Raw genomic sequence first — 15,800 nt, forward strand, 5'->3', positions numbered from 1 at the left:
GGAGATAAGGAGGGGAAGGAGCTGTTGGAGGGATGGGGTGAGGAGCACAACTCACTGGTTTTCCTCCATCTCCTTCTGGCACAAGAGCTACGTTTAACCAAGACAAGCAAAAAGAAAGAGAAAAACTCCAGCAGCAGTAACACACTCCACATTTATCATTCATTTCCGATCACAGGTTTCACCAGAAAGAAGTCAGGATGACTCAGATAAAATGAAGGAGCCGGCACTGGCCTGCAGCCAGCCAGGCTTTACCGTGGTTCTATTGCCCCAGGCTCTGACTGGGATCAGAAACTGCTGTACTGGAGGAGCTGAAGCCCTGAACTTTATGCCCGTTTCTCTGCAGCCGCCCACCGAGGTGCAGCTGGGTATCTTGCATCATTCACAGCCCTCTGAGGATGTCCAAATCCTCCATATAAACTAGTTGGGTTCCCTTAGTAGACAACACAGTGCAAAAGATATTCTACCACTTTCACTGGGATCCAGACCAAGCTGGCATGGTTCAAAGGGTTGGACAGCATTTCTTAGGAGCCGCAAACCACTGACACCTAATCATCCCTAGGAGAAATGGGTTAGTAAAGGGCATCTAAGTATTTTGGCACTCCCTAGTGCTTTCTACCTTTATTTTCTCAGAAAAGAGGAAAATAAACTCCCTCTGGAGTCACCCTGGACTTTACAACTGCTTGAACTACACAAGCTGAGGGAGTTGATTGTAATTTTTTTCCTATTTATGGGGAGAGAAGGGCAGTTGCCAGCTTATTTGCTAGGAGCACTCAGTGTATGTGCAGAAAATCACTTTTTCTGGGTACGTTTGAGCAGAGGTTGCACACAGGGAAGCCAATGCCAGCAGTTCTGCATTTGCAAACATGGAATTACTAGGTTTAGGTAATTCAGGTATGTGTCAGAATGTGTTATGACACAGCTACATTTCCAACCATGGCAAAGTTCTCGCTCTCTGATACAGAAACCCACATCAGCTGGGTAAGAAGCACTAATGTGGTGAGAAGCAGGCTGTAAACCAGAAGATGGTATTGTGCAACACTGGTAAAAGATACCCTGAATTTCCTAGAGGGAATCTGCCCTGTTTCTCTTTCCTGTACTTGCTCAGAGCTTAGGGGTTATTTTCACTGTTCAAAGTTTGAAGAGAGATTCTTAAAAAGCAGCAAAACAGGGAGTGCAAACAGCTCTGAGGCTGTAACTTCAATTACTTGCCAATTTAGAATAAGGTCTAGAGCAGGTGAAAGCCCAGGGCACTCACTGAAGGGGTCCCTGTGAGAGCCTGGGGGTGGTGTGGGGTGCCAAGGCGGGGGGGGGGATGTGAGTGCATGGTCCACGGTAAAGCCCATCAGAGACATCTCCCATCTTTGAAAGTAGGAAAAATACAAAATAGGGACAGGATGGAGTGGGTTTACATTCAGACTCCATCTCTTTGACCCATTTTAGCCAGTCAAGTTTCTTCATGGCATTGAATGGTACATGGCAGGGAAGGGTGGGAGGATCATTCCCTGCATCCCCAACATGCTCCTCGGGGTTTGAAGAACAGGGTCTCTAAAGAAACATCTCCATGCCAAGCCGAATAAGGATGAAGAGACCCTGGGCAGTCTTCACAGGGTCAGATGAAGCCATCTAAGAGGTGTTTCAAGGGCAATTCCCTCGCTGACAGCTGCTAAAAGGCTGAGATAAATCACACACAAAATACACCTATTTTTCATCTGTTAACTACAAAGTGGAAGCATTTAGTGCTGGTCTCAGAGCTTAAAGTTAGAGATGATGAATTCCACCTTCTCAAAACATCTGTGTCAACCCAGCATGTCATTAACAGCTCAAGCAGGAAAAGAGCAACACAGATCGATCCTTCTATTAACATCAAGCCAGAACATCACCCAAATGTGATCCTCAAATAATAGCTGAACCCACAGCAGCAATGGATGGCAATGTCACAGCCTACTGACATCCTTCCCATGCCCTGGAAATACAGCCTGAAATTTATCAACCCCTGGAATCACAGTGCGTCAGTTTAAAGAGTGAATCACAGGCAATTTAATTCTATTACCCAGAAATATAAGCAAAATTGATTACAGGCTCCTAAAATACTAATCCTTGAGGCAGGGATTTGCTGCTCTGTAAGGACAGAGGATCCCAGAGGTCTGAGGGGTCTTCTGCAGATGCAATCTGCTTTTTCACTTCCCTGGAGAGGTCTCATATTTTAGGACTGAAACTGGAAGTGGAGGCAGCAGTTTTGCCCTGGCTGGCTTTCTCTTTATGCCTTCACGAAGCACGGACACAGGATCTCATGCCAATGGACTCCTCCAACCTTTGCTCCTCAAAGTTTGGAAAACTTCAGAGGGATGGCCTGGGCAGGCTGCAGGAGGTAAATTTGTATTTATGCTTTAAGGAATGTGAAAACAAACGTATAACACAAGTCTCCAGGCTCCCATGGACCTGTACCCTGCTTCCAATGGGAGCCATCTGACACTGCCCATCTCTAGGTCCCTCCAGTCCATTCCTAAACCAAGGGTGGCTTTTGATCCATGCACTGGGCAGACAGGAACAGCAGCTGTGTCCCCACATTGCTCCCCCGCTGTTGCTTCTCACTGTTACCACCCCAAGATCAATGCGAGTTTGTTCCCTGGCAACACGCAGCTTTAAATCATTCCTGCAAATTTCCTCAGCCATTCAAATCCTATTGAGTCCAGCATCAAGTGGCTCTTTTCACAGCCTGGGTGGGTATTTGTGTTTTGCCTGCCTTTAAGTAAATGAATTACTCTCACATTTATGTGGCGGCATTTGGCTGAGCACATTTAGTGAGATGCCAGCTCTGCTGTTCTCCATCAGAGCTCTACTGCATGAGATGCTCAACTTCCTCATAAGCAGCTCTTGCTGCTGTTGTCTTCTTAGATGAGCCAACCAGAACCACCAAGCTGAGTCGCTTCATGACACAGTTACGGTCTTTAGGAAGAAGTTGAGGTGTATTTCATGACAGAAGATATTTGAGAGGGTAAACCTTTCCAAACACAGACTCTCCCTTGCCCAGCTGCACCCCAAGCATCCAAACTGGTTGAGTTTTCCCGACTTCCCTATCCCAAAACCATTCCTCATTGGTATAAACTTCCTTTTACTGGCTACAAGGTAAGAAACTCTCCCAGCTGAAGTAACCAAGCTGCCCTGGCTGTGCACATCACTGGAGCTGCGGACAACTACAGAGGCCAGGGACAGAACATTATGTTGGAGAAGGCAGCTTGTACCAGGTTTCTAAAGCAAATCTTCATTTGAGTCTGATGCGTTGCTTACTCCTGCAGCAAAACACGGAGAGGTTGTAACCAACAGTTATTAATTTTATAATCAGGGAATGCACTTCCAAACAACCCATGGGAACTTTACTTTAGGTAGATTAAACTCCTCTGTGAAGGATGCAGCAGAAGCCCTGGAGAACCAATAGCTCCCTTAACGATCAGCAAAGCTAACCCAAGGATGGACCGGGTTTGCTGTGGAAACTGGAGACACAGAACATCCCCAGAAATCAAGAGGAGACATCTTCCTTCCCTGATGGAGATGAGCTTCTCAGAGTTGCATTGCCATTGCACTTGCTATCATACTCTACTACCAAAAACTTGAGAAAAAGTTATCAGATGTTGTGCTGCAAATAGACCTTCTAATCTGACCCCTACCTGCCCTGGAAACAACAACAAAAGCAATCCAAACTCGCTATGGAAGATAGCAATCAGCTTTACACCATTTACTTGAAAACATTTAACACTCTGTGCTGTGTACCACATGCACTGGCACCCTCCCCAGAGGCTGCTTGTCACCAGGATTTAAAGAGCAGCCAAATGGAAAGAACTCTCCGGTTTCCAGATTGGCTTTTCTAAAATACTCATTTATTTCAGCAGAAAGGTGGCAAAATCAGGACAAACAAACATTTCTGAAGGCTTCAGTGAAATTCTATTAAATTATTTAGGGAGCATCTTAACAACAAAACCCAAACCAAAGCAAAACCCCTCAGAGCTAGTAGAGATTCAACTGTTTCTGTTTTCCCTTGGATATCCATTCCACTTTTTCTGTTCATTTTTGGCTTGGCATTTCATTTCTACCCGAATTGAAAGTTATACTTAGCACTGTCCTGCTGGTGCTTTGCTGGGTGAGCGCACTCTTTTCCTGTCTGACTCAGTGCAGCTCCCTGGAAGGCTGCGGGTGATGGAGGGTGTATTTGTAGCTCTGCCTGAAGCTGTGTAATAGAGCAAATCCTGTCTTTGATGAATGAAAGGTAACCACAGCCTAGTGGGAGATGATTCTCCCAGGATAGAAGCAGCTGGGTCCTTGCTTCCATGATCTTAACAACCCCTCTTGGCTGTTTATTTTATTGCTGTGGACAGCAGCAACTGCCATAATTAAAAATCATTGCTGCAATCACCATCACAGCCACACAGCTCCAATGCATAACTTCAAATCTGATGTTGGAAACAGTTTTGCTGCCTAACCAGCTGCGGGGGTTACAGTAAGATCCAGACTGTGACCCAAGGCTGCAGATGTTTTGTCTTATGAAACCCACAAACATTATACAGCAAAAATTAAACCAGGAGTGAGGCAGTGTGTTCCTCCCCACCCCAACCTGGCCTTTTATTTTCTGTAATGCTACTCAAGTGATAACCACCAGTGGGATTGGTAATGGATGCATCTGGTTGTGATGGCTGTGTCCCACTCAAAGGTGATTCAGCAGAGGCAGAATACTAGAATAACAGGTTAGAAAGGACCTCAGGGATCATCTGGTCCAACCTTCCTAGGCAAAGCATGACCTAGACTGGATGTCCCACCACGCTGTCCAGTCAAATTGTAAAAGTATGCAGTGTTGGGGAATCCACCATCTCCCTGGGGAGATTTTTCCAAAGGCTGACTGCCCTTACTGTGACACATTGCTAATTCTTTTTCATGAGTGAAGTGTGTCACTCCATCTTGCAACAAGGAGAAAAGCAAATAGGAACCAGGCACATGCAGGATGGTGCCTGATGTCCCCGGTGATTTCCATGAAACCATCTACTAAATCCAGGAGCCTCACTTTAAATAGACCTTTGGTGTGTATGTTCAGAAGAGCTCCATGACTGTAAACATCCACCCCTCAGAAAACTCCCATGGAAGCTGACTTTGGGTGTGTTTCTTCCTTTCTACAGCAGCCAAAAGGACTTTGGATGCTCTGTGGGACAAGCTGTTTGCAGCAGTGGGTACCTACCCGCCTCTGTCATAGAACAGGAACCATACTGGCTTTGCACCTGTACTTTGAAGCAAAGCACAGCCTGCATAGCAGGGACAATGGACAGACACAGCCCCAACATCACAAACAGCTTCAGTGTCCTAAGTCCAAGCAATAATATCTTGCTCAAGTAATTTTATGCAGCCTTTTTACAGAAGCACTGAAGAGTTATGTTTCACTTGTTGGACACTTTAAAGGTTCAGCTGGGGCAGGGTGCTGGACATTGCTGAGGTCCCTTCCAACCTAGTACTGTATGATTCTATGAAATAGCTTGCTTACTGCCAAGGGTGATCTCCCTTCCCCTCTTAAGCCTGCAGAAAGCACACCTGACAGGCAGCTCAGCTTGAATATGGATTCTACATACATGGATGGAAAGAAAGCCCATCCATTCACAGCCAGCCCATCTCCCAGCACCACAGTTGAAATGCTCAAGTCATCATCAGAACAACCTAGTCTAGCAGAAAGAAAACATCACACACTTCACCAAGCCCATAGTGATTTTTCTATCAGGATGGTTTTCTTACCAATGCAATTCCCTTTTCCTCCAATACCTTCAAGTGTGGAAATATGCTTTACTGCCAAAAATAAATTCCAGTCTCCGATACAATAATTTCTTTTCAAAGAATGTAGAAAAACTATTGTAATATGCCTCTACTCCCCTGAACTTCCCAGATTATATCAATCAAGAATATTAGTTACTTATTACTTGCTGTCTAGCATCAGCATTAAACAAATAAAATGTGTAACTATATATAAGAACTGTGGATGATAAAATGCATTTAAATTGACAGTTCAGGTTTTTCTCTGTTTGTGTTTACCATCCCTGGTTGACATCATGACCCATGTTTTTAAGTGAAAACAGGAGCTGTTTTCTCCAAAATTACCTACAACAACAGCTAAAAACTTCTAGAAAAACACCTGTTACACTGAGATTTAGTGGGTTTTACAGAAATCTCACTGAATCTCCAATCTACAGATTTCAGTGTTAAAACCGTGTTTTAAATGGAGAGACATTTGCCTTTTCAGTAATAACAGGAAGAGGAACGAAAAAAGAAAATGACAAAAGGGTGTGCAAACCTAGATTTTATAAAAAGGCTCAGCTGTTCTGCTGAACAGCTAAATTATTTTATTTCATCTTAAATTTTGAAACTTCTTTTTAAGTTTGCTTCAAATACATGTATTAGACATATTGCCTTTTCTCCAGAGAAGGGAGTATGTCTAATTACTCCAGACTACCTTATGACTTGTACGTTGAAGTCTGCTTATACTTTAATTACAAAAGTTGCAAAGGAGAGCACCACCTTAAACAAAGAAACATTCACATTTTATTAAAAAAACACACAATATAAAACGATTACATACATTTTCAAGTTCTAAGCACTTTCTGGACCCTGCTGAGGCACAGGGAATGCACATTTGCACAGTCTGGAACGGCTCCTTTTTGCACACCTGACCTTCCTAACTCAGCTTCTGCCCTGGTTTTCTCTCCCTGCTGTGGTTCAGGCTGCTCCCTACCGCTGTTATGATCACAGATGTTGAATACACAGCTGAATACCAGCAACATGTTAAGGTATCTTCCCTTCAATCACATTTCCTCAAGTGTCTCTCTCTTACACGTGTTTCAGCTGGCAGAAGGAATAGTACAGAAGCTATTACTTTGCCTCTCTAAAACCACACAATAGCTTTTGGCTGTAGTTTATCTTTCCCAGAATGATTCATCTGTATTTAGCACCAAATATTACAAGTATTGAGGCATGCAGCTACATAGCACTGTGCGGAACTGTGCTTTAGCTAACAGGACCATTAGCATTAGTTTTGCTATCAAGCTTTCTACTAGTAACTTGCAAAAGATCAGGAGAGTGAATTCAACATTTTCCTCAAGAACTGACACTTTCTAAAAGACTATTTGGAGCAAGGCACTCTTTCTAGTGCTCTTGGAGCACAGCAGCAAATTTCTCAATACAGAGCTACCTAATGTTGTCAGAAAACAGACGTTGAAAAGACAACATTGTTTAGCTCTGCTTGAAGGCAAAAGCTGACAATTTGACATTTGCAGATTGATCTAAAGGCTTTGGTTTTTTGGATAAATTCGAGTGCTCCGATTTTTGCTCCTCGTTCTTTTTCACTTCATCTTCATCAGCTGTGGGGCGCTTTCGTTTTTTATCTTCTGCTGAATCATTAACTGTTCCTCCTTTTGCTTTCTCAGTCCACACCTTTGAAGCAAGTACATCATTACAAAAAAACCCCACAAATTAGGCCACAAAACTCAACCCTATTTTATACACCTTATTTCTTGGATTCTAAGGAAGCACTGAAGTAATTCCTGAACTTATTAGAACTAATTAACAACTAATAAGGACCAAATGAGGAACAATTTCCTCACTTTCCTTTTTTCTAACAACATTTTCCTTCAAAACTATACTTCATTTGAGCCTGTATATGAAATTGAGACTCTTGTCTTTCTGGATAAATAAGAAACCCAAAAGGCCTTAGAACAAATTCAAGCTCCAATGAATAAAGTGTGGTTATATCACCTTTAAGTTCTTCCCATCTCTTTCGTTATTTCTTTATTAATTACATTTCTCTCACATGCCCCACTTTGGAAAAAACGCTTTCTGCTATTATTTATTATCCAGACATCTTATATTTTCATAAAGTATATGTTGCAGATCATGGCCCAATTCAACACTGAAGTCCATGAAGACAGAGAACAGTGGAATTTAAAGAAAAAATTCCCAACAAAAATGACCAAGGGATTCAATGGAGAAAAAAAGGGAAAAAAAAAAAAAGGAAAAAAAAAAAAATCAGAATTCAAGTATATTTTCTTACCATTCTTTCTTCTGATGACAGCACTCTAAATCGAGTCATGCCTTCTTTTATTACTTCTGCTTCGTTCAGATCAGGATTATCTTTCAAAATGTTTGCTCTGTTCTCTTCTAGCCACATTTGGAATCCTGTTTTAGGTCTAAAACAAGCATACAAAAATTGTCCATTTAGGATTATAGGAAAACCATATCCCCCCAAAACAACATTTCTAAGCAACACCTAACTGGATTTTTGGTTCTTGAAAGAAAAGACATTTATAGTCAGCAGTCTCCTATTGCAGTATGATTAAACGCACTGACAAGGCAGGACTAAGTCAAGCATTTTTATTAAAAGTGTGATATATATGGAGATTAAGATTTCAGTTCTAAAGTGTCAAAGCTTCTTTTCTGACAGGGTCCCACCAACCCCAAAACAGAGCATGTTTATTAGCAGGTTTCAGCTAATCCTTTTTGAAAATTCTCCTTGCCACTTCTTTTAGAACATTATCTGTAAAGGTTAATGAAAAGAATGCTAGTCCAAATGAATAATAATTACCTTCATCTTCCTCAGTTAAATGAAGTCTAAATGAAACAAGATAATAATAATACAAGTTTCATGGGATTGTTAGAAAATACATCTGCTCCAGCAGAACATGACAGGTTAGCATCTTAGCTGGGAATAAATGTGCTCCTTAGGTGATCTAAGTTTTTCATTTGTTTTCTTTTTCGAAAACCACACTAAAATAAAGCTTTCACATAAACCCCTTAGCTTTTAGACTTCCTTTGAGATTTGCTAGACAAGTTTAAACTTTAAGTATTTCCTAGAATGGAACCGGCACAGCAGCATGGTTTCATTTATCATTCAAAGGTCATTTTCAGATGCATAAGTAGTATCAAGGCAAAAATTATTGCTTAAAGCCCAAAAATTATATTTTTCATTGTACATTTATTATTCACTTATGCATTTATCTGTCTCAGGTTGATGTGAAACTTCTACTTTGACTACCGCTATCATGCATGTTGGGAAAAATTTAGTGAGTAGATTGCTTTTCTCTGTGAATGTAATGTGGCAAGATGTTTTATGCAGGTTTGTCTGATAATATGCATAATATAAGGAGCAGTTTACTGAATTTCTGAAGTGGGTTCACAAACATGACAACTTGTGAGCTAACATTTTTATCTGATATTATGCTACTTTGACCAGTCCAACATCTTCAGAAACAAAATAGTTTTTGGACTTGCTATTCTACCAAAATTGAAGTATGGCATTAAGATGCCAAGTGACTACTCACCTTCTGTTTTCAGTGTTCTCCTGTGCTGTAACTTTTACTTCATGGGACTCATTTCCTGCTTTTTCTTCTCTTTCTTCCACTGTTTTTTCACTAGAGTTAGGTGTACGAGCCTGGAAGAATGAAGCTGCTGAAATCTATAGAAATTGAGGTAAAAAGAAAAAAACCCAAAACCATTAAAAAAAAAAGTAAGCAGATCTCATTCTCAGACAACACGTACCATGAAGCCTAACAAAAACCAAGCCTGTCCTGAAGACACAATAATCATTTGCATTAATAAAGCATCTAATCCATCCAATTTCAGCAGTTTTAATTCAACTATTTAAAATAAAAGCACAAGCTCCAGTGCAAACTGTAATTTCTACAACTGATTTTTTTGCTGTTTTATGTGCTTCTATAGTTTCTGCACTATGCTTACATGAACTTTGCCTTCTTAGATGCTTCAGTTAAAAGTTGGTAAAATTTACTATTCTTTGCTCACCATAACAATATAAAAAGACTAGAAACATTACCTGCTTGAATTTGGGTTTGGGAATCAGAGGCTTTATAACTGGAGGACTCTGCTTGTTCACAGCTTGACTGCTAGACGAACAGTTTTTCTTTGAGTATTTGCTCATAGCGTCTAGAGCATTTGCTGAGGGGACCACTGGGTCTTTCTTGTTAGAAGACACCTACCAAAACAAATAAATAGACCTTTAATTTATTTTCTGTCACATTTCCTTCCTCTGCCTCTCCAAAACATCTATCAGTTATATTGTAAACTTTAGATATGATAATCTGTTTTGATTTTCAGAACACCTCAATCAACCAGCTGCAAAATTCTTACCTTAAATGGATTCACTCGTCCTTGGCTGCTTGATGCAATTAAAACTATATAACAGGAAAGGAAAAAAAAAAAAGTAAAAATGTGTTCCTGTATATACACACACACATATAATATTAAAATCTATGAAGCAATGTGTACATTTTAGATGACTAGATGAAACAGGATTAGCCTCAGTTCCAAAGAGCAGGGCTAACACTCATTGTGTGTGTTTCAGCCCTTCTTCATCGAAAATTGAAGAGAAAAACTAAATCAAAGGCATTAACTGTTTCACACCAAAGAAAAGAAGTTCCCACCAGGCTTGAAAGTGGTTGGATAAAGAAAGACACATTAATAACCCCATGAGGGTTGCATTACATGTGCTCAGCTATCATTAGACATCAGAAATGCCACACAGGACCAAAGGCTTAAAATACAAAAATACAGGAAGACCTAGTACTTCCTCCACTCCCAAATCCATTTCCACTCCTATTATTTTTGCTAGAGGGTTAGCAGGAGGGAAGAATAAAGAGGCAGCAAGAGGCTGCATTCTGCCCCTGCCTGCTCAGACTCACAGTTCTACAGCAGGGCTGCTAACTGTACCTTGTAAGTGCAAACAATAAATGTGCCTATGGTTAATTACACAAATCAATTGATCACTGTTCTTATTTTTGCTCTGTCCCAAAGAATGCCTTCGTAACACAGCCAGGCAGAAAACTGATTTGGCATTTCACACAGCTAAGGCTATCAGAATAGTGTTATGGAAGATCATTGGATAATAACAGTATCAACAGCAATAGGGAACCTCTTAAAAACACAAGAACAACAATCAGTGCAAGTTACCAATTCACAGCACTGTTATATATTAAATTTTGTGGTAATGGGAGAACAGAGAATGAAAATAGGAGCAAATATCGTGAGGCATGACAGTTCTCATCCTGGAGTACAAGGAGATTTACTCACCAGATTTCGGAGTGGTCACCTCTGCTGAAGTGGCACATTTGGAGAAAGGATTTGGCCCTTCAGACAAAAGAAAGAGGTGCATACTTAAGTGCACTAAAAAGTAATAGCATAACTTCCTTAAAACCAAAACCCCAAACAGACACGTAAGTTAAAGCAAGGCAATCTGTGTTTTAAAACATGATTTTTCATTTTCAAATTGCACACACACCTTTACAAAATCATCTCTTATCTCTATGTAGGTTTAACTCAGAGTCATATATTTATTACTTAAACCTTAAAAATATCCCTTAAAGAATGCCCAACAAACTAATTGTCTATCAATTCAACTCCTGCAAGATTTGAGCTGCAACCAAAGCAACCATTTCACAAGGTGGCCCAGTCACACAGAAATAGCATCAAACAACAGAAAAACTCCCCAAGGCTCCCTCAAGCAGTTAGCAAATACAATGCATAAGCAAGCTGCGACAGAGCAGACGACATACAGTAAACATGTTTCTTTGCAGTGACTGCAAGCACAGTCTGAAATACAGATCTGCTTGCTCAGGTAAACACTACCATTTATCTCCAACAGAAAATTCCAGGTAACGGGAAGCTCAGAGGCAGGTATTCCTGCATAGCACCTCGTTATTCCTGTGTTTTTTTTCATATCAACACCCAAATACGACGCATCAGAAACCACCAGACCTGCTCTAACGATGTAGCAGGAAACCTAGTCCCTGCTACAGCTGCAGTTTCAAAACACAGTGAAACATATGGGATTATTTTCTATTTACATTATTGTCTTCCAAGTCAAATCACTTGTGGTGCCCTGTGACAGGCTGCGTGCTTATCTTTCCTAAATCTTATGTCAAAAGAACAAAATAAAAGAACAGACAGAAAACCCTAGTGTTTGCATAGTTCTATATGAGTTACTCAAATGACAAATTATTTGGGAATTTTCCAGAATATTAAATAAGACACATCTAGATAACTTTCAATTTATTTGGAAAACATATTTTTTTCTTACTCTCTTTAAGCACTTCTGGTGTTTCTTCTACTTCTTCATAAGCATCAGCTTCCTCAGTATCTTCCATTTCTTGGTCTGGCTGAACATTTCTGACTGGCTGTCGCCTCCACTCTGTGGCAGAGTTGCTGTAACTAAATGGAAGGAATTCACCAGAAAGGAAGTGCTCACCACTTTCAGAAGGAAAACTGGAACAATGGAAAGCCAACTGACTTACCTAATTTAGGAAATAAGAACAATAACATTTGGCATTTATTTGCACTAAACCTCTGATTAAACTGTGATGATTACTAAAAATAAAATAAAGATCATTAACCACTTCAGTTCACCCTGAAGCACCAAGTGCAGTTGCCTAAAGTGGCACTTGTGCAGTCATAACAAAACGTTATGACATTTTTTCAGATGGATGTTTAGCAACTATTTTCCTTATAGCTGCACCATCCAGAGGCCAAGCAAGAACACAGCTCTTCTGTATGGTCTTGACACACACACACACACCCCCCATCTGTTTCCTCATCATGCTTTATAAAGCGGATGCAGGTACAAGAGGAAAGGTAGATAGCAGAAAGGGGAAAAAACGCAAAGCAAACCTGCAGTATTTGAAGAGCTGGGATTAGTTAGGAGGGGAATAAGACTAAATAGGATACACTGAGATGGGATGCTGAAAGGGGGGAATGTCTGGAAAAAGGTATTTTTAAGGTAGGTGTGGAATAAAATGAGACATGGAGACAACGAAAAATAATAGGTTGGAATCAAACAACCAAACCAGCTCAAGCTAAGGGAAGGCAAAACGAAAAAGAAAAAATCAAATAAAAGCAACTTAATATTAAGTCTGCTTTGCCTCTGAAGCTGTTGAACACATGCATACAGTAATTAAGTCGTGGAGATATTTCCCTCTGTGTTAGTATCCTGGTACTAACAAGTCCTTACAAGATACGAACAAGAATGTACCAGTTTATATGTACAATATTTAAGTACAGTAACACAAATTTCATAACACATACATTGCAAACTATGGTTCAGAAAAGTCAACTGGAAAAGCGTCAACTGGACCAAAATACTAGATGATCAGTAAAAACATTCCCAGTTTTTTAATAACAGAAATCTGTGTTACCCAGCATTCAAGTGCTTTCGGAAATCCTCTTCCTCCTCCTCTTCATCTTCCAGTGCTGCTGCCAACTTGCTTGCTTTTTCTACAGCCATTTCACTAAGTCGCTGAGCTAAATTTAGTTTTCGAGAGCGAGAAGCATACTTGATGGCTAAATTCACAACGTTTTGTGTCATAAGGTCAGCAAGTTCCACGCAGCGAAATTCACGCTCCAGTTTACAAGAAAGCTGAAAGAAAAGAAGCCTTGAGAGTTACACACTTCAGCTACGCAGCTCTCTCCAGGACCAAAATATTATGGTCTTGGTGGAGTGAATGAATAAGACAAACCACCATCAATCATGAGCTGCATAGCAAAGAAAAAGCACTTTTTTCCCTTCTTCCTCCCACCCTTCATACTGATAGGAAGTAACAGTATTAACTGCAATCCATCTCTTATCATAGGCTGTGAGCTAGCTGGATTGCCAGTCACTAGCCAGACTTCTAATAAGAATCAGATCAAAATTTACATCAAATGCCATCTACTCAAAGTCTCAGAGATTCTTTCTATTCTTTATTTGTACTTACGGCAAACAACTTCATTAAAAGTTCTTGCTGCTCTTTCACTGCCTGACTTTTAGCACTTTCGTCAAGTTCATAGCCATTTTTTGATAAGTAATCCACATGGTTGTGAAATACAACAGAACGCCAGTACTGTTCCTGAAAAAGGGAGAAGGATGCATGCTGCAGGTCAGAGGAGGAAAAACAGCCATGACAACTTGCAGGAAATTTTATCAACTTATTCTGAAATGCTCCTTTCATCTTATAATGAGGGTGAGGGATAGACAATTCTCTTTAAAAGCTGATGCCTACTGAAGAAAAAAACAGACCACAGAACCATCTGCATACAAACTGATCCAAACAAATCACCATATATGTTGAATTCCATTTATATTCCAGGCTTTCAGCAAGATGAGACATACATGTTCACTAGTATGCTTCTGGGACAGAAAATTCTAGAACAACTTGGTTATTTTATCTTATAACTTCTGTCCCCCAACAAACTGGAAGTATTCCAAGATAACTATAGGAGTAATCATCTGCAAGACAGGTAAACAGAAAATATAACAGGCTAGCTCTGTTACAAAACTATTAATAGACCTATTCAAACACAGTATGTTTTCATCAGATCTACTGGAATAAACTGTTTCTTTACCTACACAGAAGTACATAACCTGTCAAGTTTAATTTACAGCTCCTGTGGCACTTTCCATCTATTATATTGGAGGAGGCGAGATGGAAAACACTCCGTAGATGAAGAACAAAAGACTTGAACCAAATGAAGGAGAATTCATTAAAAATTGCAGTGTTTATTACTGAAACTTTTTTTGCTACACTTCTATCAAAGAGAATAAATTCAAATAGCATTAAACTGTCTCTAAGCTTGAGGTTAGAATTCTGTATTTGTTTCTATTTTGTGCAGTACAGCTGAATACCACAAGACTGGAATATTTAAACCTATAAAAAAAAAAGAATAAACATAGATATTCTTCTAGTTCTCTGCTGATATATCATGATTCAACCAGCCTCTACCTTAAGAAAATAAGTCAAGCCAGAATGCCTTTCAGAGTGACTATTTGAATATGGGTACTTAGTACATCTTTCAAAAGAAATCTTCCAGTGCTTTTGTTATGCCTAATATATTGAAAGACCAGCATTTTCAAGTTTTTGATTTGGACCCAAAAATCTGGTGCTTTTTAGAACATTAACCACTACTCATTAAAAATAATTAAAAAAGAAAGGACGAGAAAGACTTCATCAGTCAGAAACAGACTATGTGTAAATACAATCTTGCATCAGCTGTAGCAGCTTTACCTTGTATTCTTCTAGAAACAGTCATGAACCAAACCAAACCAGAAAAGCTATACAACACACTGAACCCAAATAACCTCCTTAGCCACACGTCTTACTCAGAGTTGTACTACCCTCTTTCATCGCAGAGATGATAAATAGGAATCCTGTATAATCCCTACTACAGGGACATCTGGGACTATCAGCTGTGGACTCAACACCATTCCATACCTCCATCTGGCCCTTTTCTGTTGTAACTTGACAGTAAGGAAGTTTGAAAGATAATATTGCTACAGCAGGCCGTGGTAGTGTAGGAGGGAATCGGGCTCCTTTACACGGAATACACCTGTGCAATGGAAACAAAGAAAACATGCAATCCTCAACACCTAAAGTCACCAGTTGTTCTACATCTAAATCATGTCTCCTAAGCAGCAAGACAGTTTTAGAGAATTTGCTCTTTAAAAGGTAGTAATTAAATTACTGACTTAAATATAGCAATACATAAGATTGCGTTATAAAGGGTTATTTTTACATTGCAACCAATAACAGATTTTAAAACCAGCAAAGCACATGCTGTTCATGTTCACACTAGAATCTCCAAATGTGGCACATAACAGACACAGATCTCTATCTCACACAATACACAATTTAACAGCTATTACAAAATGTAAATGCAATTTATTAAAATCAGACACTGGACAATTGAAAGCCACTGGAAAAAGAGCATGCATGTCTGCCATTATATTGGGACTCATGAGGAGA

At 39.9% G+C, this 15,800-nt stretch overlaps 1 protein-coding gene across 1 annotated transcript in view; it reads right to left on the reverse strand.

The window, feature by feature from the left end:
• Positions 1 to 6,544: 6,544 nt before the first annotated feature.
• The window catches only part of WDHD1 (WD repeat and HMG-box DNA binding protein 1), a 32,345-nt gene continuing 23,089 nt past the window's right edge, over positions 6,545 to 15,800 (reverse strand). The window contains exons 17-26 of the mRNA XM_061462598.1: positions 15,270 to 15,384; positions 13,776 to 13,907; positions 13,218 to 13,438; positions 12,107 to 12,237; positions 11,101 to 11,157; positions 10,162 to 10,205; positions 9,848 to 10,006; positions 9,339 to 9,472; positions 8,072 to 8,207; positions 6,545 to 7,455 (exon numbers count right to left, since the gene is read on the reverse strand). Coding sequence (XP_061318582.1) covers positions 7,255 to 7,455; positions 8,072 to 8,207; positions 9,339 to 9,472; positions 9,848 to 10,006; positions 10,162 to 10,205; positions 11,101 to 11,157; positions 12,107 to 12,237; positions 13,218 to 13,438; positions 13,776 to 13,907; positions 15,270 to 15,384 — 1,330 coding nt within the window. The 3' untranslated portion in view covers positions 6,545 to 7,254. The remainder of the gene's footprint in view (positions 7,456 to 8,071; positions 8,208 to 9,338; positions 9,473 to 9,847; positions 10,007 to 10,161; positions 10,206 to 11,100; positions 11,158 to 12,106; positions 12,238 to 13,217; positions 13,439 to 13,775; positions 13,908 to 15,269; positions 15,385 to 15,800) is intronic.

The sequence above is a fragment of the Pezoporus flaviventris genome, unplaced genomic scaffold (genome assembly GCF_033815535.1).
Source record: "Pezoporus flaviventris isolate CSIRO_AGI_PZ_B2104156 unplaced genomic scaffold, CSIRO_AGI_Pfla_v1 ptg000035l, whole genome shotgun sequence".
Classification (NCBI taxonomy): Eukaryota; Metazoa; Chordata; class Aves; order Psittaciformes; family Psittacidae; genus Pezoporus; species Pezoporus flaviventris.